This window comes from Durio zibethinus, chromosome 14, assembly GCF_047325235.1.
Source record: "Durio zibethinus cultivar Kanyao isolate XHJ-2024 chromosome 14, ASM4732523v1, whole genome shotgun sequence".
In the NCBI taxonomy this organism is placed as follows: Eukaryota; Viridiplantae; Streptophyta; class Magnoliopsida; order Malvales; family Malvaceae; genus Durio; species Durio zibethinus.
The window spans coordinates 1355680-1380120 of NC_143175.1; the positions used below are offsets into that span (position 1 = coordinate 1355680).

At 31.3% G+C, this 24441-nt stretch overlaps 4 protein-coding genes, 1 long non-coding RNA gene, 1 other non-coding gene and 2 pseudogenes across 8 annotated transcripts; 3 read left to right on the forward strand and 5 right to left on the reverse strand.

Annotated features, from left to right (window-relative positions):
• The first annotated feature begins 5 nt into the window (after nt 1-5).
• Nucleotides 6-2983, forward strand: LOC111295011 (PITH domain-containing protein At3g04780-like). Its single transcript, XM_089743095.1, has 8 exons — nt 6-226; nt 544-630; nt 849-972; nt 1171-1219; nt 1314-1371; nt 1486-1532; nt 1627-1704; nt 2659-2983. Exons 1-8 carry the CDS (start codon nt 185-187, stop codon nt 2705-2707), a joined length of 534 nt encoding a protein of 177 aa, XP_089599221.1. The 5' UTR covers nt 6-184; the 3' UTR covers nt 2708-2983.
• Nucleotides 2984-5419: 2436 nt separating this feature from the next.
• Nucleotides 5420-7700, forward strand: LOC111295541 (acetyl transferase 1-like). The gene is made up of 2 exons (XM_022889070.2): nt 5420-5849; nt 6708-7700. The coding sequence occupies exons 1-2, from the start codon at nt 5427-5429 to the stop codon at nt 7635-7637; spliced, it is 1353 nt and encodes a 450-aa protein (XP_022744805.2). The 5' UTR covers nt 5420-5426; the 3' UTR covers nt 7638-7700.
• Nucleotides 7701-8264: 564 nt separating this feature from the next.
• Nucleotides 8265-8335, reverse strand: TRNAG-GCC (transfer RNA glycine (anticodon GCC)). Its single transcript has one exon. It is a non-coding gene; the product is annotated as a tRNA-Gly (tRNA).
• Nucleotides 8336-8870: 535 nt separating this feature from the next.
• On the reverse strand, nt 8871-11307 carry LOC111294610 (perakine reductase-like; annotated as a pseudogene). Its single transcript, XR_016327209.1, has 7 exons — nt 10984-11307; nt 10536-10702; nt 10157-10370; nt 9820-9992; nt 9504-9600; nt 9242-9395; nt 8871-9042 (listed from the first exon to the last, which is right to left on the reverse strand). The product of XR_016327209.1 is annotated as a perakine reductase-like (transcript).
• A 2450-nt stretch (nt 11308-13757) lies between these two features.
• LOC149514930 (uncharacterized) lies at nt 13758-15864 on the forward strand. Its single transcript, XR_016327334.1, has 3 exons — nt 13758-13921; nt 14223-14309; nt 15293-15864. It is a non-coding gene; the product is annotated as an uncharacterized LOC149514930 (long non-coding RNA).
• On the reverse strand, nt 14610-18028 carry LOC111295328 (perakine reductase-like). The gene is made up of 7 exons (XM_022888780.2): nt 17874-18028; nt 17423-17590; nt 17055-17261; nt 15922-16094; nt 15604-15700; nt 15342-15495; nt 14610-15142 (listed from the first exon to the last, which is right to left on the reverse strand). The coding sequence occupies exons 1-7, from the start codon at nt 17934-17936 to the stop codon at nt 14961-14963; spliced, it is 1044 nt and encodes a 347-aa protein (XP_022744515.1). The 5' UTR covers nt 17937-18028; the 3' UTR covers nt 14610-14960.
• Nucleotides 18029-18735: 707 nt separating this feature from the next.
• LOC111294068 (putative aldo-keto reductase 1) lies at nt 18736-21827 on the reverse strand (annotated as a pseudogene). Its single transcript, XR_016327270.1, has 7 exons — nt 21789-21827; nt 21279-21335; nt 21041-21214; nt 19904-20076; nt 19587-19683; nt 19328-19478; nt 18736-19128 (listed from the first exon to the last, which is right to left on the reverse strand). The product of XR_016327270.1 is annotated as a putative aldo-keto reductase 1 (transcript).
• Nucleotides 21531-24101, reverse strand: LOC149514931 (perakine reductase-like). The gene is made up of 7 exons (XM_089743096.1): nt 23930-24101; nt 23479-23646; nt 23117-23320; nt 22781-22953; nt 22464-22560; nt 22222-22375; nt 21531-22063 (listed from the first exon to the last, which is right to left on the reverse strand). The coding sequence occupies exons 1-7, from the start codon at nt 23990-23992 to the stop codon at nt 21882-21884; spliced, it is 1041 nt and encodes a 346-aa protein (XP_089599222.1). The 5' UTR covers nt 23993-24101; the 3' UTR covers nt 21531-21881.
• Between the last annotated feature and the right edge of the window lie 340 nt (nt 24102-24441).

Here is a 24441-nt window from a genome sequence, read left to right on the forward strand (position 1 = left end):
TAAGTTTTTCTTCGTTTCCTAGGATTCAGTTTTCACCCATGACGGTGGCACTATATAAGTGTTGTCTTAACGTCTTTTTTCCGCTATAACTTTCTCTCCAATTGTTCTCTCTCCGCACGTTCTTTTTCCTTCTCATAACAAAATTTATTTCTCAGCAATCTCATTAACCTCTTAAACTTAAACCATGTCTGCTACTGGATCAGCTTCTGCAATGCAAAGAAACCAAGTGAGTCTTCCAATCTTCCAAGTTTCTTCCTTTCTGGATACCCTTTGTTTGGTTTCTGAGAAACCTTAGAGAAATTTGGTGGGAAAACAAGGAATCTGGAAAGTGGGTATTTTTGGATTTTTTTTTTTTTTAACTTAAAAAGATTCGTTTTTTATTCTTTTTAAGTGAGTTTTTTTTTTTTTTTTTTTTTTTTCTGGGTAATTTAAAAGATTCGACTTTTGTTTTAAAATTTTTTCAACACAGTTTTTTGGGTAATTCAAATGAGGATTCTTTAAAATTTTGTTTACTTGATTGGGAACTTTTTTTTGGATGATTAGGTTGATCTCTTGGACTTTATTGATTGGTCTGGAGTGGAATGCCTTAATCAAAGCTCCACTCACTCTCTGTCCAATGCTCTCAAGCAGGTAACTCTCTTCAAGCAATTCTTGTTTCTCTGTTTTCATTTTTCCCTTGATAGTAGCTGATTGTAATTTGTTATTAAATTATTTAGGCAGACATGTTTTCTTTTGTGTGTGCAAAAATAATGGTTTTAGTGAAGTTCTTTTCAAACATTCGCTTTTTAAGGTTTGCTTCATTGTTCAATGTAAAGGTCACGTGTTTATCTTTTATGCTCATGAATTAGGGTTATAGAGAAGATGAAGGCTTGAACCTTGAGAGTGATGCAGATGAACAACTTCTGATTTATATCCCTTTCACTCAAGTCATTAAACTTCATTCCATTGTCATCAAGGGATCTGAAGAGGAAGGTAAAATTTTGTGTATATTTTCCTTTTCATATATCTTTATTAATACTTATGCATCTGAGCTTGAATTCAATCACATTGAAGCCAAGTCCTATTGACTTATTCCACTGATGAAATGCTTGTTTCAAATTTTACCCTAGTAGAATTACCTTTGAGGTTGTGGATTGTTGTAGTATTTTAACATGAAGGTTGTCTTTTAAGGTCCAAAGACGGTGAAACTTTTTACGAACAAGGAACATATGGGGTTTAGGTAATGCCGATGGAATTATTACATTCTCGCAATTGGTTTATTAATTTTAAGCACTTATTATTTCACTGATGATATTTCACTGTGCTTTATGCAGTAATGTCGGTGACTTCCCTCCAAGTGACACTTCTGTTTTATCCCCAGATAATCTAAAGGTAGCTCTTCTTTGTCCGTCTTTCCATTGTCAGGAAACTATTCTGTAACAAGTGTATATTAAGAAATCACTGTAAACTGGTAAATCTTATAACATTCACTCTCTGTTTTTGTAGGGGAAACCAGTAGTCTTGAAGTATGTCAAGTTTCAGAATGTTCGAAGGTATGTTTATGGTTTGTGCACTGATGCGCTGCATTTAGTCTTTATCATGTGATTAAGAAAATTATTATTAATCTTAATTTATTATGTTTACCAGCTTGATAATATTTATCGAAGACAATCAGTTGGGTTCTGAAATCACAAAAGTTCAGAAGATTGCTTTATACGGATCAACGTAAGTTTTAGTAGTTATAGCTCCTAGTTCTCTACACTATATTATGTCATTTGCTACAATTTTCACTGCAGCACAATATGTCCCTTCAACTAGTAATTTTAATTTCCTAGTTCCTTCCTACTATACGATAGATATGTTTATGATTTACATCTTGTTCAAGGCATGAGCTTATGCTTTGGTCACTTGTGAACTCATTTTTAAAGTACTGTGATGCTTATTACTTACTAGTAAGGAAAAAGAGCAATACTTGTGAGTATCAAATTGTCGTTGTGCTCTTTTTCGCACCTAACAATTCTGGAACTACTTGAAGCAAGAACTTGTTTGCATTACCTAAAACTATTGATGTAGCAAACAAGAGCATTGAATGAACATAATTTGGTTTTGTTTTTCTGTCCATATGTAACTACGGGTTTCTAGATCACTTTAGAGGCAACGATATCTACATTCCTGAGGATTTGTTCACTTCATTTCTTCTGTTGGCTGTTATGTTAGTTGGGTTTATACATATTTCCAATTAGTTCTAGGACTAGGCTTTGGGTAAGCATGTTCTCATCTTTACTGCCATTGCATGGGTGACATACTTTTACCTTCAGCATTGTGGCTAGAGAAGGCTCAACATGATATGTTGAATCCCCCTTTGAATATAAGTTTGTCATTAGTGAATGCCCTGTCAAAGTTATATGTTGACTTTAAATATAGATTTCCATGCATTTCCTGCTTGAAGAAACAATAATTTATATCTACCAAGTTCATTTCATCATGCCAACTTTGGGTCCTAAAGGAGTATCACTACTTGTATACGGGAACTATTTTCCCCAAATTTTCAACAAGCCTAGATGCATATAGCATTTGCACTTCCTCTCACAATTGCAGTAGCCAGACAGTCCGGCTTCCATTATACATACGTACGTTGATATTTACGGTAAACTCTATGATATTTTGTCTGTAATGCAGGGTGGAAACGACAGACATGAAGGGGTTGAAGAAGATTGAGGATCATTGACCCTGAAAGGAGCTGAATGGAAAGCAAGAAAGATGGATGAACTCCTTATGGCTTTTGACACTATAACATTGTTTATCTTTTCTTCTTTCATTCTTTTTTCTAATTTTGATCATTTTGCCTTCTAAAATACTTTGATAACAAAAATAGAGCTTTCTATTTAGCTGAATTATGTTTGTGACTGCATCAGCTGCTACATCCAACTGTTGTCTTAGTTTTTCAGTTTATCTGATTGTTTTCATGATATTCATTATTGAAACATGTTACCTGCTTGCAGCCCTGAAGTTGATTGAACTTCTCTCACCGCCAAAAACCGAAATCTGCCATCCATTATATTGTTCAGTAAAGGTTTTAATTGCATTTCAACTAACTATGAACAAAAATAGTTTACCTGAAAATATTCGATGAGAAACCTGTTGACCTTATCTTATATGTGTTCTTGGTTGAAAACGTTTATCAAACACTGGAGAAGTTCGTTCATCCAAAACATGCCAGCTAGATCCTCCATTGTTGCTTCCCTCCACTACCCTGTTAGGATGAAGACTAAATGCTAAGTAAGATCAAATATCTACATGGTCTGCATAAATGTTTTTATTTGGTTGAAAAAGACATTACGCATATAAATTTTTTCGAATTCATATTCTCTAAGCATCAGCTTTAATAACATATCAATTAATTTAAAGATCAATCGGTAATGGAACTGATTATCTTGAATTAATGATTTTCAGTGTATTAATGTAAATCATTCTTAAAAGAGTCATCTGATCTTGTGACACAACATGGGCAAAGGTAGGCCCATGATAAAGGGATTGATTTACCCTTCTTTTTTGCTTCTTCTCAGTATGGGCCATGCCTGGATTCCATGGGTAGGTCTAGGCTAATGGATTGGGTCGGATTGACTCTTTTTTTTTTTTTTGACAGTTTAATTTTTTGAGAGAAAAACCTAAAACATTAATATTATTATACGTGATTATGATGATTAAGCATTTCAAGGTAATTAGATTGAAGCTTTAATACAATAACAAAGAAAAAAGTATAAGATATAAGGGTTTGATTAACGACAACTTATAATATAAATACTGTTTGAAAATAGTTCAAATATCATTTGAATGAAAGTTCTCTGAATTTAAACCCCATTAATTTCAAGTATTTGGAACAGTTGATTGAATAATATCTAATTCTATTCAAAGGTTTTCACAGCTTTTTACCTTTTTTTTTTATAATTTTGGAGTGGTCAATTAGTTCATACTCCATCAAGAATGAAGGCAGTTGAAAAATCCCTGCAATATGGATTTAAAACTTCTGTCTAAGGTTATCAACGAGGTGTGGGTTAGTGCTAAGCAATTTGACCCCAAATGGATTTTACTCGTCAAAAGGTATGGGTTTGAAATTTGGAGAATACTTCATTAGGAAGGAAATAATTTAGGTGATCACTATTTTTGGATCACTGATACTTCACTCTCTGAAACGATGACATTATTTTCGCCATCATTTTCTTACCAAAAAGCAAAAAGCCTCCTGTCTAAGGTATTTATTTTCTTCTTACTTTCTTTTTACATAAAAATGGTGCAGCCAGCTGAAGACTGTTTGGTTTAGGCCAAAACAAGAAACTTGAAGACTGTTAGGAATCACCTTAATTTGGATTCCATATATATGTTCTTTATACAATTATACAATTTGATAATATATATAATTTCCCACCATTAGGCCAAAAAAGTCTTTGAAATTTATAACAGCCCTTTGTTCTTCTGCCATGCCTGCAAGCCAGGAATGAATGATCTGCAATCTGCATTTATTTCAAACTCAAAGCTCAACCAACACCAGCTTCCCTCTTTAATTCCCATCTTCCCTGCAACCCTGAACCACATTATATGGATAAATAATAAAGCATCCAATACTTTGTCAAACCAAAGAATATATATATACATCTATAGAATTATTATTTATTTTTTATATATTTAAGATTATCAGGTCTTAATACAGATCATTAAAATTAAAAATTCAGCAATAAACAAGTCACATGGTTGCTGACATCCATGTTTTTTTGTAAGAAATAGGATTGTTGAAAGTAGAACAAAATCGCATAATGTAAATAATTCTATAGTTGTTGTTAAAGTAGGATATCTTACATCTAATAAATTTATAATATTTTATAATTTTATTTTCAAGTTGGTCTTTTTCATCTATTATTAATTAAGCTTAAGTTGTATACTTAACATGATATTAAAACTAAGACTTTTATTATGTTGCTTATTTACGATAAAAGGCTTATTTTATCTTTGCCTACATATGATAGGAGTCACGTAGAAACTTATTAAAGTAAGTTATTTGACATCTGATCAATTGATTTTCAGTTGAATATTTAATTATGTAGAAAGTTTCTTTCATCTTCGTCTATACATGATGAAAATCATGTGAAATCTTATTGAAGTGAGTTATGTAATATATGATCAATTGATTTTAAATTAAATACTTAACAGTGTCAATGTGCAATAAATGTAGAATGGAAATCTCCAACTGTGTTAGATTTTGTTTTATAAATTTGTTGGCCTTTCCACCTACTATTAATTGATTTTAAGATGAATGTTTAACTGTTGTTAATGTGGTTGTGTAATAAATGCGGAAATCTTTACCCACTTTAGTTTTTGTTCTATAAATTTTAGCTAGTCTCATAAATTTGCAAGTATCCAAACTATTTCTTCTCCCTCTGAATTTTTTGACAATGAGTGAGCAAAGGAGCAAGGTTCTCGTGTGCTCCAAGTTAACCGCAGTGTCCAGCCACCAGGTAGAGCCAGGTAAGACTCACCTGTTAACTCCATTGGACCAAGCCATGGGGCAGCACAGCTTGCATCTTGTCTTTTACTATGAGAAAAATCCATTCCGGTCATTTGACTGGGACCCGTTAAGGGTGTCATTATCTGAGACCCTTTCGTTGTACTCGCCTGTTACGGGTCGGTTGACCCGAGGGGAGGCAGGTAATTGGGAAGTGAAGTGTAATGATGCTGGTGTTAGAGTTGTAAGGGCTAAAGTGAGTGTCAGGATTGATGAATGGTTGAAATATGCCAATGGAATTGAGGAAAAAGATTTGGCTTTTTGGGAGGAGATGCCTGAAAATCCAAATACATGGTCACCTTTTCGAATTCAGGTATTTTATGTAAATAAAGTTAAGAATTCTTTTAAATTTTCTATTGATTTACTTACACACACGCGCGTGTATATACATATATATATATATATGTATGAAATGATTCATGCATGCATGTAAAATACGTTGACATTTGGGATTGCAAGCTTGTTGGATTGCTCTTTAATCTGGACAAAGAGGTTGTAACCTGAGGATAGGAGTTATAGGCATTAAGATTTGAATTTCAAATCTATTGATAGAGTGACATTAAAAATTAAAAAATAAGAAAGTTTAAAGGAGAATTTCCTTTGGAATATCTTCAAATTTTGTTCTGAACATTTCTAAAAATTAAAAAATAAAAAAATTTGAAGGAAAATTTCTCCTAACACTCTCAAAACTTTTTTAATACCTTTTTTATTGATAAAATTAGTAAATTTATAGATAGTGTTTTATATATATTTTAAGTGAATACCTCAAAAACAATTTGGATTCGTCGCTATTTATTATATATTATCTCTTAATAATGATTGATGTGATTTATTTGTTTTAACGTTTGAATTGATTAGCTTTCATATATATATATATATATATAAAAGAACTTGAGTATATTTTGGAATTCTTTGTCATGGAAGTTGTTTAGACATTTGGTTTTCTTAATTATTGGCATTGGTTAAAATTTAAACTTTCTATTGGTCAGGTTTTTCGGATTAGTATAATTCAACTTTTAGTTTTCTAGTACTACTTTCTTAATTCTTGGCTGAAGCAATGAGTAATTCTGTAATAATTGTATATTGATTGAGGTTGGTAATTGGTAAGAAAGTCTACAGCCAACTTTAATGGCAGTGTTAAGGCACCAATTTTTTCCTTCTGGTTTTGCAGGTCAGTGAATTTGAAGGAGGGGGTATAGCAATTGGCATAAACTGCTCCCACATGAACGCTGACCTAACGTCTTTAATCCTATTCTTTAAGACTTGGACTGAGGTTCACCAGCAGCAAGCCATTGCAAATCCACCGGTCTTCTCATCTGCTCTCCATGGTCGACCACTTCCCAAAGCTAATACTAAATCAGCTAAGTATTATGTAACCAAGTCTATTGCAGAAGCTCCCTCGGTGAAAATGGCCTCAACTACCTTCAAGTTCTCTAATTCAGTAATCAAACAATGCCTATCAGAAATTCGTGTTAACTGCCCTGATGCTACACCATTTGATCTGCTAGCTGCAATCTTTTGGATGAGCGTTGCGCGTTTAAAGGGATCTAAAGATGAACATACACACTCCCTCTCAATCTGTATAGACTTCAGGAGGCTGTTGAAAGAACCACTTCCTTGCGGCTATTTTGGAAATGCATTGCATTTTTCACTGCTGTCATTGAGGGAGAAAGATATGATTCCTGGTGAGTTAGGACATGTGGTGGATGCAGTGCATGGCCACTTGGTAGGGATCAAGGAAGAAGAGATTTTGTCCGCTGTGGGTTGGCTTGAATCACAAAAGGGAGAGGGAGGGAAGTTTGCACCACCCTTTAGGATGTATGGCCCTGAACTAACCTGTGTAAACACGGAACATATGGTTGACGGGGATCAATCCTTGATGTATACTGCTATGTTTGAAGAAAATGTCAAGCCTGCTCATGTGGCATACCATGTCGGGAATGTAGCCGGTGAAGGGTTGATTATGGTGATGCCTTCTCCAGAAGAAGGGCTTGCACGGACGGTAATGGTAACCTTGCCAGAGGATGAAATGGTCAAGCTATGTGAAGATGAGTCTATCTTGCGCTTGGAGCCAACAAGGCTCCTAAGTGGTGGACTGTAGTTTGTATCTAATGCTGATTGAAGAAAAAGTTAGTGATATGAGTGCTGCTTATTTCTAGTTTTCAATTCTGAGGCTGAAACCTGAACAAGTGGAACAGGAAGCTTTGCAAATAATTCTTTCTCATGTCATGTTTAGCTGCAATGCTACAAAGGGTAGGCCCAAAATTGGTTATTTTTAACATAAAATTTGGACATCTGCCATTTCAAGTAATTACTGAGGATACAAGGTTACCCCTTGATCAAAACCTGCCATTTCTCAAATCCCACCTTAATCTCAAATAAATTGTACACTTAATTACCTGAAAAGCTTAGCACTGAAAAATAAAAAAATAAATCTCCGTTCACGGTTTACTTACCATCTGTGTAAAAAAAGTTTAAAATTTTCATGAACAATAGAATAGTAATGTTCAATCCAAATTAATTTTAATCTACAGGTTCAGCCATAAGATGGGTTTTAAGATATACACCAATCCAACCAAATGAAACTAAGATTTTTCGACAAAAACTGAAATGGGTGCTCAAGGAATTTAAAGAAAACAAAAAGAGATTCTTAGCTACCACAATTCCCAGGCTGCCCAGTTTCACTCTGGGAATTTGTAACAAGTTTTCTTATAGGAAAAATGAAGAATGCACCAGCCGGGAATCGAACCCGGGTCTGTACCGTGGCAGGGTACTATTCTACCACTAGACCACTGGTGCTTTATGAAATAGGTTATATATACTATAAAATGGAATCTTCTTATCATTTTCATCCCATTCCACACATAATTTGTATGTTTATTGTGTTTGTTCTTTGAGTTTAATTTATTACAGAATTCACCTATGTAAATGTGAATATATCGGTAAGTTAAAATTGGAGAAAAAAAAGAGATCAAGAAGAAGTATATTATTAGAGCAATAAAAACATATGCTTCTGAATTAACAACTTAAGCAGTGCCATTATCAACTGTAACCATTGGGAGATTACTAGCTACAAATCACTGACAGAAAAACCATACAAGCTTTTCCTGATGAGCATTCAACAGCAAAGTTACTACTACTAGCCTGCTTATTTGTTTATTTTGGTAATGCAGACTTCTGCTCTCACTGAACCCTTCACTAATGTATCTCAATGTTAGTAACTCAGAAATTCAAATTTCCAGTCTTTCAATAACTTCAGTTGCTGGGGAGTCCATCTACCAAACCATCATGTTTTGCTGCAGGCTTTGCAGCCATAGTAATTTTAAGTTGAAAACTAGGTTTTTTTTGGTGGTGTATTACCAACTTCCATGTCAATTGACTTAAACCATCCGGTATAGCATTGCCTGCTACCTCATTTATTGGAATCACATCACAAATTTCTTTCAAATCTTCTTCTGTAAGCTTCACTTTCAGTGAATCAATAAGATTTTTGATCTTGGTTGTTCCTACAAAAAGTGGAAGAAAGGGTCAAAAGTTGTGGTCTTAATGCAATTTTCTACATAAGGCAAATTTTAGTATATGCATTGGTATTTGGTACAATATTTTCAGGCCAATTATGCTACTTCTGCAGTGACTTTTAGTTGAAATATCTGCAGGTTATCAAGAATAGAAAGTGGACGTTGAAAATTACAGAAGGTGACTCACCAGGAATAGGTGCAACATCATCTCCTTGGTGAAGAACCCAGGCAAGTGCAAGTTGTGCAGGGGTACATCCATACTTCTCAGCCAACTTCTCTATTTTCAAATACAAGATCTTGTTTCTGTCCAAGTTTTCTCCTTGAAACCTTGGGAGAAGTGACTTAAAATTAGAAGTTGGTAACCAGTAAACCAATCTATCTTTTAAAAGGCTTGTTACTATACAAAGATTAAGGATAGGTTAACGCCATAAATAAGTTAGTTCCCATACCAGAAAAGTATTTGCAGGCAAACTTTCCACAACTGCTTTGCCACCAAAGAAACCACGACCAAGAGGGCTATATGGAACAATCCCAATTCCATGTTCCCTACATATAGATGAAAACATTTAAATAGGCATTTCTCATGCTTTCGCTTGCTGCAGTACAACGAGTAATTGTTGATAGACTCAGTTAATTGAGTCTCAAGACTGACTACTTAAACAACTTGTAACTTAAGAAATTAAAGAAACTATCAAGATTAGGGCTTTTATTTCAAGTAGCCTTAAGCTTTGTTAAGTTTTAATGATTCAGGATACAAGAAGAAACCTGCAAAGGGGGACTATTTCTTCCTCAATATCACGAGTCCAGAGTGACCACTCCATCTGTAAAGCAGTTATGGGATGAACTGCATGTGCTCTCTTTATAGTATCAGGGCTAGGTTGAGATAAACCAATGTACTTTATTTTGCCCTCTTCCACCAACTTCTTGAGTTCACCCATCTAAGAAAAAAAGTCAAATGCAAATAGCTTAACTTTAAGTTCAACCAGCTAAACGTCATAGCCTCAAAATGAGAGTATGTATGAAATAAGGCAAATCTATCACTTTGTAATTTTATTGTGTATGGAAGAAATGATGTTATGATGCTTTCTACTGCATCACTTACCGTATCCTCTATTGGAGTCTTGGTGTCGACTCCGTGCTGATAATAGAGATCAATGTATTCCACATCAAGGCGATTCAGGCTAGCCTCAACAGAGGAGCGGACATATTCAGGCGTACCATTTACTATGATACCAGTAGAATCCCATTTTTCAATTTTTCAATAACCAAATTTTGTGGCCAACTGTACCTTCTCTCGCGGTAGCTGCTTCAGTGCCAGGAAAAAGATATTGGTTGCACAGATTCATGAATTCCTTTAACAATAATAACAAACATAAATCATATCAAATATGATAAACAAAAAAAGTCATTTGTTTAAGAATTGGAGTCCCATTTAAAAGCAAAATCATGAAGCTGTAGCAATTCAACATGAAAGACTTACCTTTCCAACTAATATTTCATTAGTTTTGGGTCCATAGATATCTGATGTATCGAAGAAAGTGATTCCTCTATCAAAGGCGTGTTTGATGATCGATATTCCAACATCATCAGGGACAGGATCATTGTATGTTCCAGAAAGGCTCATACAGCCAAACCCCAACTTCGAAACCTACAAAAGTTATGGATTTCACAACAGAAATGAGATAGGTAAATTCTGTCCTAGAAACGGAAATGGGATGAATTTGATTAAAAGTTAAATTATGATTTGAGTTAAAAAAAGTTGAGTCCAAGCATATTTTTAAGAGAATAGAATCCGAATAGGAGGACTTAGAAATGAAAATCAAACATTTTAATGCACAGTCTGTATATCTTCAGTTCAACCAAAACTGAAGAACAGTTATTATAAACACCCTTTCTCTTGACTACTCTCAGAAGAACAAAGAATCTTACTTCAAGCCCTTGAGTTCCCAGTTTCACTCTAGGAATCTGAATTCTCTGCTGCTCCTCAGCCATCTTTTGCTCCTCTGCGTTCCTGTTGTTGAACTGAGGCTTCTTCGCTTCTTTTTGGCTAATTTTGTTGGAAACATTGAAAATTATTTTTCAGGAAGTGTTGATATCAAGAGGTAAAGAATTAAGATGAATTTAGATGAACGGAAAGATTAATTTTGATGAAATTAAAAATAAATAATAAATATTATCGTAGTTGCGATTTAAAAAAAAAAATTATTAGATTTTTTTTATATTTGATGAAAATTTTATACTATATTTAATGAAATTCACCTCATTAATTTTAATGTTTGGATTTCATTAAAAGCTTTTAAAATTTAATTGTACTTCATTGGAGCTGCAGCTAGATTCAATTCCACCCTTAATCGAAGAGGCAGAATGGTCATGTTGTCCGATGGAAATAAACAATCCTGCATTGCCAAGAGAAATGGGCTGTTATATTTCCTACTTTGTTCCCTCAAACCATGAAAGTCCAAATTTTGATTACGTTTGTTTTACAAAAAATAATTTTTTAATAAATTAATTTTTATATTTTTAAGTATTTATTTGATAAAAAATTTATTGGTCAATACAAAATAATCTATTGATCAATAAAAAATAAGATAAATTTTTTGATAATTATTCTTTTTCTTTTCAAAAGGAAAAGATAATTTTTGAAAAAAAAAATTATTTATAAGCATAACTATTTTATCAATATGTTTGAATATAATTTTACTTTAATCAGATCTTATACATGATTCTTTTATGTTTAAACTTAATTTGACCCTACTCAATATATTATTATATTGATATATAATGTTTTTATTTAATTTTGCTACAAAAATTAAAATGTTAATATTAAAATCTTTTAATATTTTTAATTTTAAATATTGTTATAATTCTACTCAATTAAGACCTTGAATATAATATTTTTAATTAAAACTTGATTTGATTCGACTTGAAATATTATTGTATTAATAAATATATTTTATTTAATTTTAATTAAAAAATTAAAAAATTAACATTAAAATTTTTTTTATATTTCAATTTTAAATATTTTATTTTGTATATTATTGAACATAAATATTTTTATTATTTTAATACTAAATAGTATTATACTATTATTTTAATAATAACATATATAATAATATTTTTATTATTTTAATAATTAATGTTAAATAATATAATAATATTATTTTCTTAATATAAATATTTTTAATAATTTCTTATTTTTTTTAGCTTAAAATATATAATTTTATATTTTATTTATTAAGGTATTTATGTTACTATTTTAATAATAAATATAAATAAAAAAATTTTTGTTATGATTTAATAATAGATACTTTTAATATAAAATATAAATATTTTAATATTATAAATACTTTAATAGCAAATATTATTATTTTAATATTAATAAAAATAGTAATACTCTTTTAAATGTTTTAAAATATTAATATAAAGAATAATAAATAGTTTTATTTTAAGTATTTTTTATATTAATATAATAATATTATTAAAATATAATTATTCTTGAATATTAATAATTTTAATAATAAATAATTTCAATATATTTTAATAATAAATTATTTTTAAAATTTTAATAGTTATATTAATATTATTTGAAAAAAGAAATTTCAAAAAACAAGCAAGCAACAAAAAATATTTTCATTAACTCATCTAAATAATAAAAAATCTTTATTTTTTCAAAAAATATAAATATTTTCTAAAAATTATTTTTTGAGAGTCAAACTTTACAAAATAAACGGAGCCTTTGTTAGTAACAAAATTCTTCAACAAAATGAAATGTGTATGGTTGATTTAAGTTCCTAATTTTTTAAAACAATCATTTTTTAAAATACAGATTTCGTCTTTAATTTTTTTTTTTAACAAAGAAAGCTACAATTTAAGGTTAAAAGAAAAATTATAAATGTTGAAAATTTAAAATATAAATTTATTAAACGTTAGAGTAACGATATGAATCAATTAAATTAAATTTAAAATTTATTTAATCTTTAATTTGTTTATATACTTTTATCGTATGAATATAATTGAAAAAAAATAATAAAATATCGGTATTGGATTAGATTACATATCATGTGAAAATATTTATGTGCAAGTTTTCTTCCATTAGATGCAATTATTTGAGAATAAGGGGATTCCAATTTTCGTATCTACAAAATCATATATAAACAAAAAATTTCAATCTAATTCTTTGAATAAAAAATACATGCATTTATAATTGAGTTAAAGGCTACAAATTAAATTTAAAAAAAAAACCATTAATAAGATACAAGATTGTAACATATGAAACATTACTTCCCTTATGAATATTATTTATCATCACTGCCGCCAAAGGCAATCATTTTTTTTTATTGTATTTGAGATTATTTAATTATGTATTAAAAATATAATATTTTATCAATAAATCATGTGGCTATGTTGGCAGGGCAATAAGTTTTGATTAATCTATAGATTATATGTAATCTATAATAAAACAAAGTTTTATAACCAAGTTCAATGGGTTCAGTTGGTGTGATGATTTCCATACCATATGCATTGTTGTGTGAATCTGCCTATACAACCTAATCAACAGAACAAATTCATTTACAAAAACAAGCTGAAAATCCAAATCGGAGCAACTATCACCACTAATTTAATAATTTTCATAAAACCATAAAGGTTTTCTTCTTTTCCTAGGATTCAGTTTTCACACATAATAGTGGCACTGTAAAAGTCTCGTCTTAGTATCTTCTTTTCCGCTTTAACTCTCTCCCCAATTATTCTCTCTCTGCAGCTTGTTTGTCCTTCTTAAAACAAAATTTGTATCTCAGCAATGTCATTAACCTCTTAAACTTAAACCATGTCTGCTACTGAATCAGCTACTGCAATTCAAAGAAACCAAGTGAGTCTTCCAATCTTCAAAGTTTCTTCCTTTCTGGATACCCTTCGTTTGGTTTATGAGAAAACTTGAGAAATTTGGTGGGAGAACAAGGAATCTGGAAATTGGGTATTTTTGGATGGTGTTTGTTTTTTAGTTGAAAAGATTCGTTTTTTATTCTTTTCCAATAAGTTTTTGTTTTCTGCGTAATTTAAAAGATTGGACTTTTGTTTTACAATTTCCTCAACTCAGTTTTTTGGGTAATTCAAATGAGGATACTTTAAAATTTTGCTTACTTGATTGGGAACTTTTTTTGGATGTTTAGGTTGATCTCTTGGACATTATTGACTGTTCTGGAGTGGAATGCCTTAATCAAAGCGCCACTCACTCTCTGTCCAATGCTCTCAAGCAGGTAACTCTCTTCAAGCAATTCTTGTTTCTCTGTTTTCTTTTTTCCCTTGATAATAGCTGATTGTCATTTGTTACTGTAGTTTTACCAATATCTGCGGGTTCTTTAATTTTCTTTCTTCCCCATAGAGGAAATAAGCTAATTAAGTGGTATACTATGTGTATATGCATATTTACTTAACTATAAAATGAAATGTTCTCTTTTCCTTCCCTTGAGTATTTTTTTTATGCGTTTGTTCTTTGAGTTTAATTTACTACGTAAATGTGAATCCATCAGTAAGTTAAAATTAGAGAAAACAAGAGATCAAGAAGAAGTATATTATTAGAGCAATAAAAACATATACTTCTGAAATAACATCTTAACCAGTGCCAACTATAACCATCGTGAGATTGCTAGCCACAAATCACTGACAGAAGAACCATACAAGGAAATGCATCCTTTTTCTGATAAGCAATCAACAGCAAAACAGCTACTACTAGCCTGCTTATTTGTTTACTTTGGTAATGCAGACTTCTGCTATCACTGAACCATTCATTTATGTATTGCACTCTTAGTACAAACTTCTAATCTTTCAATAGCTTCAGTTGCTGGGGAGTCCATTCACCAAAACCATTTGCTTCATACTTTGCATCCATAGTTATTTTAAGTTGAAATCTAGTTCTTCTTTGGTGGTGTATTGGCAAACTTCCATGTGAATTGACTTAAACTATCCGGCACAGCATCGCCTGCTACCTCATTTATTGGAATCACATCACAAATTTCTTTCAAATCTTCTTCTGTAAGCTTCACTTTCAGTGAATCAATGTTGCTATCAAGATTTTTTATCTTGGTTGTTCCTACAAAAAGTGAAAGAAAGGGTCAAAAGTTGTGCTCTTAATGCAATTGTCTAAACCAGGCAAATTTTAGTATATGCATTGGTATTTGGTGCAAGATTTTCAGGCCAATTATGCTACTTCCGTAATGACTTTTAGTTGAAATATCAACAGGTTATCAAGAATAGAAAGTGGATGTTGAAAATTACAGAAGGTGACTCACCAGGAATGGGTGCAACATCATCTCCTTGGTGAAGAACCCAGGCAAGTGCAAGTTGTGCAGGGGTACATCCATGCTTCTCAGCCAACTTCTCTATTTTCAAATACAAGATCTTGTTTCTGTCCAAGTTTTCTCCTTGAAACCTTGGGAGAAGTGACTTAAAAGTAGAAGTTGGCAATCAGTAAACCAATCTATCTTTTAAAAGGCTTGTTACTGTACAAAGATCAAGGATAGGTTAAGGCCATAAATAAGTTAGTTCCCATACCAGAACGGTATTTGCAGGCAAACTTTCCACAACTGCTTTGCCGCCAAAGAAACCACGACCAAGAGGGCTATATGGAACAATCCCAATTCCAAGTTCCCTACATATGGATGAAAACATTTAAATAGGCATTTCTCATGTTTTGGCTTGCTGTAATACAACGAGTAATTGTCGATAGACTCAGTTAATTGAGTCTCAAGACTGACTACTCAAACAACACGTAACTTAAGGAAATGAAACAAACTATCAAGATTAGAGCTTGAATTTCAAGTAGCCTTAAACTTTGTTCAAGTTTTCATGATTAAAGATACAAGAAGAAACCTGCAAAGGGGGACTATTTCTTCCTCAATGTCACGAGTCCAAAGTGACCACTCCATCTGTAAAGCAGTTATGGGATGAACTGCATGTGCTCTCTTTATGGTATCAGGGCTAGCTTCAGATAAACCAATGTACTTTATCTTCCCCTCTTTCACCAACTTCTTGAGTTCACCCATCTAAGAGAGAAAGTCAAATGCAAATAGCTTAACTTTAAGTTCAACCAGCTAAAGATCATAGCATAGTTGTTAATTTCGTTGTGGTACCAGTCGTATCAATCGGTATGTTCTAGTTATATCAAAAAACGGTATATCTAAAAATGATTTTTTGCATCGAATTTAGTATCGGATAATGTCGATTGTTTTCGTTAGTTTTGATTTGTTTTGGTAAATTTTGGTGGAATAATATATTTCGATGGTATATGAATGTGAAATATATTTTGTAATTTTTAACTTATTTTTTGTTATTTAATTATTTTTAATTTAATAAAAATAAAATTAATTGACAAAATAATCTTTAAAAGTTGAGTTTCTTAATTTTTTATTTTAACTCTTTTTTTTTCATACTTTATTTTTTCAAACCAAAATTTATAATTTTATATTTTATTTTTTCAAATTAAAGTTTATAAGTATTTCAGTTTTTTTCAAGACAACAATTATACTTATTTTATAAAGTTTAACAATCATAAAGCTTTGATTATTTTTTTTTATCTCTTTATTTTTATTTTAATAGTTATATAAAAAATATTTATTTAAATATTATATGATCATATTAAGTGTTTTAAAATATCATAAAAATTTTACGATATTATTTCTTATGTTTTTAAACTAATTTATTTGATTTGAATATATTACATATTTATTTTGTGGCGTATTAATAATATTATAATATATAAGTTTATGTATATTTACAAATATATTTGTATTAAATCAAAAAATTTAAAATAATATATTGAAACAATTAGTATTAATATATATCATATTTTTAAAAAAAATTAAAATATTATCCGATATGATATTAATAACTTTGGATCATAGCCTTAAAATGAAAGTATGCATGAAATAAGGCAGATCTTTGACTTGTAATTTTATTGTTTATGGAAGAAATGATGTTACGATGCTTTCCACTGCAGCACTTACAGTATCCTCTATTGGAGTCCTGGTGTCAACTCTATGCTGATAGTAGAGATCAATGTATTCCACGTCAAGGCGCTTCAGGCTAGCCTCAACAGAGGTGCGGACATATTCAGGAGTGCCATTTATTATTATGACACCATTAGAATACCTTTTTTCAATACCAAATTTTGTGGCTAACTGTACCTTCTCTCGCGGTAGTTGCTTCAATGCCTGGAAAAAGATATTGGTTTCATAGATTCATGAATGCCTTTAACAAGCCAATAAGAATAATAACAAACATAAATCATATCAATGTGATAAACAAAAAAAGTCATTTGTTTAAGAATCGGAGTCCTATTTAAAAGAAACAAAAGTTTGTTGAGTCATGTTACCTTTCCAACCAATATTTCATTAGTTTTGGGTCCATAGATATCTGATGTATCGAAGAAAGTAATTCCTCTATCAAATGCGTGCTTGATGATTGATATTCCAACATCATCGGGTACAGGATCATTGTATGCTCCAGAGAGGTTCATACAGCCAAACCCCAACTTTGAAACCTACAAAAATTATGGATTTTACAACAGAAATGAGACAGATAGATTCTGTCTTCAAAACAAAAATGGGGTGAATTTGATTAGAAGTTAAATTATGATTTGAGTTAAAGAGTTGAGTCCAAGCATGTTTTTAAGAAAATAGAGTCCGAATTTGATTTTGACAAGTAAATCAAACATCCTAATACACAGTCTGTATATCATCAGTTCAACCACAAACCGAAGAACAGTTGTAAAAAATATAAACACCCTTTCTCTTGACTACTCTCAGAAGAACAAAGAATCTTACTTCAAGCCCTTGAGTTCCGAGTTTCAGTCTAGGAATCTGAATTCTCTGCTGCTCCTCAGCCATCTTTTATTCCTCTGTGTTCCTGTTGAACTGAGGCTTCTTCGATTCTTATCGTACAGCTCAAAATACACTAACTAAAAGACGGGGCTGAGTGTAATTAAAAATATTAGCCGCCCTATATCCAGAACCAAGGATTAGTTGACTTGTCAACTTGTTGATGCCACCAAATATGTCATCAATTCTGAATATGTCATCCCATAGGTAATCATTTTTACTCTTTTTGTTAAATACATTTCCAAGACATGGGTTGGTAATTTTTAAATTCCTAATTTTTTAAAACAATTATTTTTTAAAATAGGAATTTCAAACTTAATTTTTTTTAAACAAAGAAAGCTGCAATTTAAGGTTAAAAGAAAAATTATAAGTGATAAAATTTAAAATATAAATTTATTAAATATTAAAGTAATTATATAAATCGATTTAATTGAGTTTCAAATTTATTTAAATCTCAATTTGTATATAAATTTTTATTATATGAATATTATTGGGAAAAAATAGTAAAATATCGATATTAAATTAAATTACACATTATTTGAAAATTAAATTTAATAATTTAAAATATGATTTGATGATATGATATAAATGTGATACAAATATAAAATACAAAAGCGTCACAATATAAAATTTTAACAATAATTATATATAAATTTAATAAAATAAAAAATATATATTTCATATTTTTATATCGGCATAATTATAATATAATTTTTATATAAAATATGATAAAAATACATAAATTTTAATATTTTATAATATAAATATATATATCGCCGACTCTATATGAAATATTTATACTGCAAGTTTTTTTTCCATTAGATGCAATGGTTTGTAATATATGGTAGCAGCAACTTTCTGGAAATGGCATCTTAACCACTGCTCTTAACAACTGTAGCCATTGGAATATTGCTGGCAACTAAGCACAGACCCAAAAAAAAAAAAGAAGGAAAATAGTAATTGCAAACCATTTCGATTCAAATTGAAGATACTTAATTACTGATAAAAAACTATAGCCCAGGTGACCCAAACAGCCATTTATTGGCAAACTTCCATGTGAATTGACTTAAACTATCCGGCATAACATCGCCAGCTACCTCATTTATCGGAATCACGTCACAAATTTCTTTCAAATCTTCTTCTGTAAGCTTCACTTTCAGTGAATCAATGTTGCTATCAAGATTTTTTATCTTGGTTGTTCCTACAAAAAGTGAAAGAAAGGGTCAAAAGTTGTGCTCTTAATGCAATTGTCTAAACAAGGCAAATTTTAGTATATGCATTGGTATTTGGTACAAGATTTTCAGGCCAATTATGCTATTTCTGTAATAACTTTTAGTTGAAATATCAACAGGTTATCAGGAATAGAAAGTGGATGTTGAAAATTACAGAAGGTGACTCACCAGGAATAGGTGCAACATCATCTCCTTGAAGAACCCAGGCAAGTGCAAGTTGTGCAGGGGTACATCCATGCTTCTCAGCCTACTTCTCTATTTTCAAATACAAGATCTTGTTTCTGTCCGAGTTTTCTCCCTGAAACCTTGGGAGAAGTGACTTAAAAGTAGAAGTTGGCAATCAGTAAACCAATCTATCGTTTAAAAGGCTTGTTACTGTACAAAGATCATGGATAGGTTAAGGCCATAAATAAGTTAGTTCCCATACCAGAAAAGTATTTGCAGGCAAACTTTCCACAACTGCTTTGCCGCCAAAGAAACCACGACCAAGAGGGCTATATGGAACAATCCCAATTCCAAGTTCCCTACATATGGATGAAAACATTTAAATAGGCATTTCTCATGTTTTGGCTTGCTGCAATACAACGAGTAATTGTTGATAGACTCAGTTAATTGAGTCTCAAGACTGACTACTCAAACAACACATAACTTAAGGAAATGAAAGAAACTATCAAGATTAGAGCTTGAATTTCAAGTAGCCTTAAACTTTGTTAAGTTTTAATGATTAAAGATACAAGAAGAAACCTGCAAAGGGGGACTATTTCTTCCTCAATGTCACGAGTCCAAAGTGACCACTCCATCTGTAAAGCAGTTATGGGATGAACTGCATGTGCTCTCTTTATGGTATCAGGGCTAGCTTCAGATAAACCAATGTACTTTATCTTCCCCTCTTCCACCAACTTATTGAGTTCACCCATCTAAGAAAGAAAGTCAAATGCAAATAGCTTAACTTTAAGTTCAACCAGCTAAAGATCACAGCATAGTTGTTAATTTCGTTTTGGTATTAGTTGTATCAATCAGTATATTTTAATTATATTAAAATATGATATATCTAAATATAATTTTTTATATCGAATTTAGTATCGGATAATACTGATTGCTTTCATTAGTTTTGACCTACTTCGATAAATTTCGGTGGAATAATATGTTTTAGTTGATATGTGAATGTAAAATATATTTTGTAATTTTTAACTTATCTTTTGTTATTTAACTATTTTTAACCTAATAAAAATAAAATTAATTGGCAAAATAATCTTTAAAAGTTGAGTTTCTTTTTTTTTATTTTAACTTGTTTTTTTATACTTTATTTTTTCAAACCAAAATTTATTATTTTATATTTTATTTTTTCAAATCAAAATTTATAAATATTTCAGTTTTTTTCAAGAAAACAATTATACTCCTTTTATAAAGTTTAACAATCATAAAGTTTTGATTAATTTTTTTCATCTCTTTATTTTTATCTTAATATTTATATGAAAAAAAATATTTATTTAAATATCATATGATTAGATTAAGTGTTTTAAAATATCATAAAAATTTTATGATATTATTTCTTATGTTTTTAAACTTATTAATTTGATTTGAATATATTACATATTTATTTTGTGGCTTATTAATAATATTATAATATACAAGTTAATGCATATTTATAAATATATTTATACTAAACCAAAAAATATAAAATAGTATATCCAAACAATTGGTATCGATGTATATCACTTTTTTTAAAAAAAATAAAAATATTATTCGGTACGATATTAACAACTTTGGATCATAGCCTCAAAGAGAGAGTATGTATGAAAAAAAGGCAGATCTTTGACTTTGTAATTTTATTGTGTATGGAAGGAATGATGTTATGATGCTTTCCACTGCAGTACTTACAGTATCCTCTATTGGAGTCTTGGTGTCAACTCTGTGCTGATAGTAGAGATCAATGTATTCCACATCAAGGCCCTTCAGACTAGCCTCAACGGAGGTTACTCTGGAGTGGAATGCCTTAATCAAAGCTTCAGTCACTCTCTGTCCAATGCTCTCAAGCAGGAAACTCTCTTCAAGCTATTCTATTCTTGTTTCTCTGTTTTCTTTTTTCCCTTGATAATAGCTGATTGTCATTTGTTACTGTAGTTTTACCAATATCTGCAGGTTCTTTTGTTTTCTTCCTCATAAAGGAAATAAGCTAATTAAGTGGTATACTATGTGTATATGTATATTTACTTGACTACAAAATAAAATGTTCTCTTTTCCTTCCCTTGACATATGTACTTTGTATTTTTTTTTTTTTATGTGTTTGTTCTTTGAGTTTAATTTATTACAGAATTCACCTATGTAAATGTGAATACATCGGTGAGTTAAAATTAAAGAAAACAAGAGATCAAGAAGAAGTATATTATTAGAGCAATAAAAACATATACTTCTGAAATAACATCTTAACCAGTTCCAACTATAACCATTGGGAGATTGCTAGCCACAAATCACTGACAGAAAAACCATACGAGGAAATGCATCCTTTTTCTTATAAGCAATCAACAGCAAACCAGCTACTACTAGCCTGCTGATTTGTTTATTTTGGTAATGCGAGCTTCTGCTCTCACTGAACCGTTCATTTATGTATTGCAATCCTAGTACAAACTGCTAATCTTTCAATAGCTTCAGTTGCTGGGGAGTCCATTCACCAAAACCATTTGCTGCATACTTTGCATCCATAGTTATTTTAAGTTGAAATCTAGTTCTTCTTTGGTGGTGTATTACCAAACTTCCATGTGAATTGACTGAAAAAATCCGGCAAAAGATCGCCCGCCACCTCATTTATCGGAATCACTTCACAAATTTCTTTCAAATCTTCTTCTGTAAGCTTCACTTTCAGTGAATCAATGTTGCTATCAAGATTTTTTAACTTGGTTGTTCCTACAAAAAGTGAAAGAAAGGGTCAAAAGTTGTGCTCTTAATGCAATTATCTAAACAAAGGCAAATTATGCTACTTCTGCTGTGACTTTTAGTTGAAATATCTGCAGGCTATCAAGAATATAGAAAGTGGATGTTGAAAACTACGGAAGTTGACTCACCAGGAATAGGTGCGACATCATCTCCTTGGTGAAGAACCCAGGCAAGTGCAAGTTGTGCAGGGGTACATCCATGCTTCTCAGCCAACTTCTCTATTTTCAAATACAAAATCTCGTTTCTGTTCAAGTTCTCTCCTTGAAACCTTGGGAAAAGTGACTTAAAAGTAGAAGTTGGAAATCAGTTAGAAGGCTTGTTACTACACAAAGATTAAGGATAGGTTAAAGACATAAATAAGTTCCAATACCAGAACACTATTTGCAGGCAAACTTTCCACAACTCCTTTGCCCCCAAAGAAACCACGACCAAGAGGGCTATATGGAACAATCCCAATTCCAAGTTCCCTGCATATAGATGAAAACATTTCAGAAGGTATTTCTCATGTTTTCGCTTGCTGCAGTACAAGGAGTGATTGTTGATAGTTTCAGTTTATTGAGTCTCAAGATTGAGTACTCAAACAACATGTAACTTAAGGAAATGAAAGAAACTATCAAGAGTAGAGCTTGAATTTCAAGTAACCTTAAGCTTTTTTATGTTTTAATGATTCAAGATACAAGAAGAAACCTGCAAAGGGGGACTATTTCTTCCTCAATATCACGGCTCCAAAGTGACCACTCCATCTGTAAAGCAGTTATGGGATGAACTGCATGTGCTCTCTTTATAGTATCAGGGCTAGGTTCAGATAAACCAATGTACTTTATTTTTCCCTCTTCCACCAACTTCTTAAGTTCACCCATCTAAGAAAGAAAGTCAAATTCAAATAGCTTAACTTTAAGTTCAACCAGCTAAACATCATAGCCTCAAAATGAGAGTATGTATAAAATAAGGCAAATCTATCACTTTGTAATTTTATTATGTATGGAATAAATGATGTTATAATCTTTCTGCTGCAGCACTTACAGTATCCTCTATTGGAGTCTTGGTGTCGACTCTGTGCTGATAGTAGAGATCAATATATTCCACATCAAGGCGCTTCAGGCTAGCCTCAATAGAGGTGCGAACATATTCAGGGGTACCTTTTATTTCGATACCAGTCAAATCCATTTTTTCAAAACCAAATTTTGTGGCTAACTGTACCTTCTCTCGTGGTAGCTGCTTCAATGCCTGGAAAAAGATATTGGTTTCACAGATTCACGAATTCCTTTAACAAGCTAATAAGAATAATAACAAACATAAATCTTATCAATGTGATAAACAAAAAAGTCATTTGTTTAAGAATTGGAATCCCATTTAAAAGAAAAATGTTTGTCTAAGGACGTTACCTTTCCAACCAATATTTCATTAGTTTTGGGTCCATAGATATCTGATGTATCGAAGAAAGTAATTCCTCTATCAAATGCGTGCTTGATGATTGATATTCCAACATCATCAGGTACAGGATCATTGTATAGTCCAGAGAGGTTCATACAGCCAAACCCCAACTTTGAAACCTACAAAAATTATGGATTTTACAACAGAAATGAGACAGATAGATTCTGTCTTCAAAACAAAAATGGGGTGAATTTGATTAGAAGTTAAATTATGATTTGAGTTAAAGAGTTGAGTCCAAGCATGTTTTTAAGAAAATAGAGTCCGAATTTGATTTTGACAAGTAAATCAAACATCTTAATACACAGTCTGTATATCATCAGTTCAACCACAAACCGAAGAACAGTTGTAAAAAATATAAACACCCTTTCTCTTGACTACTCTCAGAAGAACAAAGAATCTTACTTCAAGCCCTTGAGTTCCGAGTTTCAGTCTAGGAATCTGAATTCTCTGCTGCTCCTCAGCCATCTTTTATTCCTCTGTGTTCCTGTTGAACTGAGGCTTCTTCGATTCTTATCGTGCAGCTCAAAATACACTAACTAAAAGACGGGGCTGAGTGTAATTAAGAATATTAGCCGCCCTATATCCAGAATCAAGGCTTAGTTAACTTGTCAACTTGTTGATGCCACCAAATATGTCACCAATTCTGAACATGTCACCCCATAGGTAATCATTTTTACTCTTTTTGTTCAATACATTTTCAAGACATGGGTTGGTAATTTTTAAATTCCTAATTTTTTAAAACAATTATTTTTTAAAATAGGAATTTCAACCTTAATTTTTTTTTAAACAAAGAAAGCTGCAATTTAAGGTTAAAAGAAAAATTATAAGCAATGAAATTTAAAATCCAAATTTATTAAATATTAGAGTAATTATATGAATCGATTTAATTGAGTTTCGAATTTATTTAAATCTCA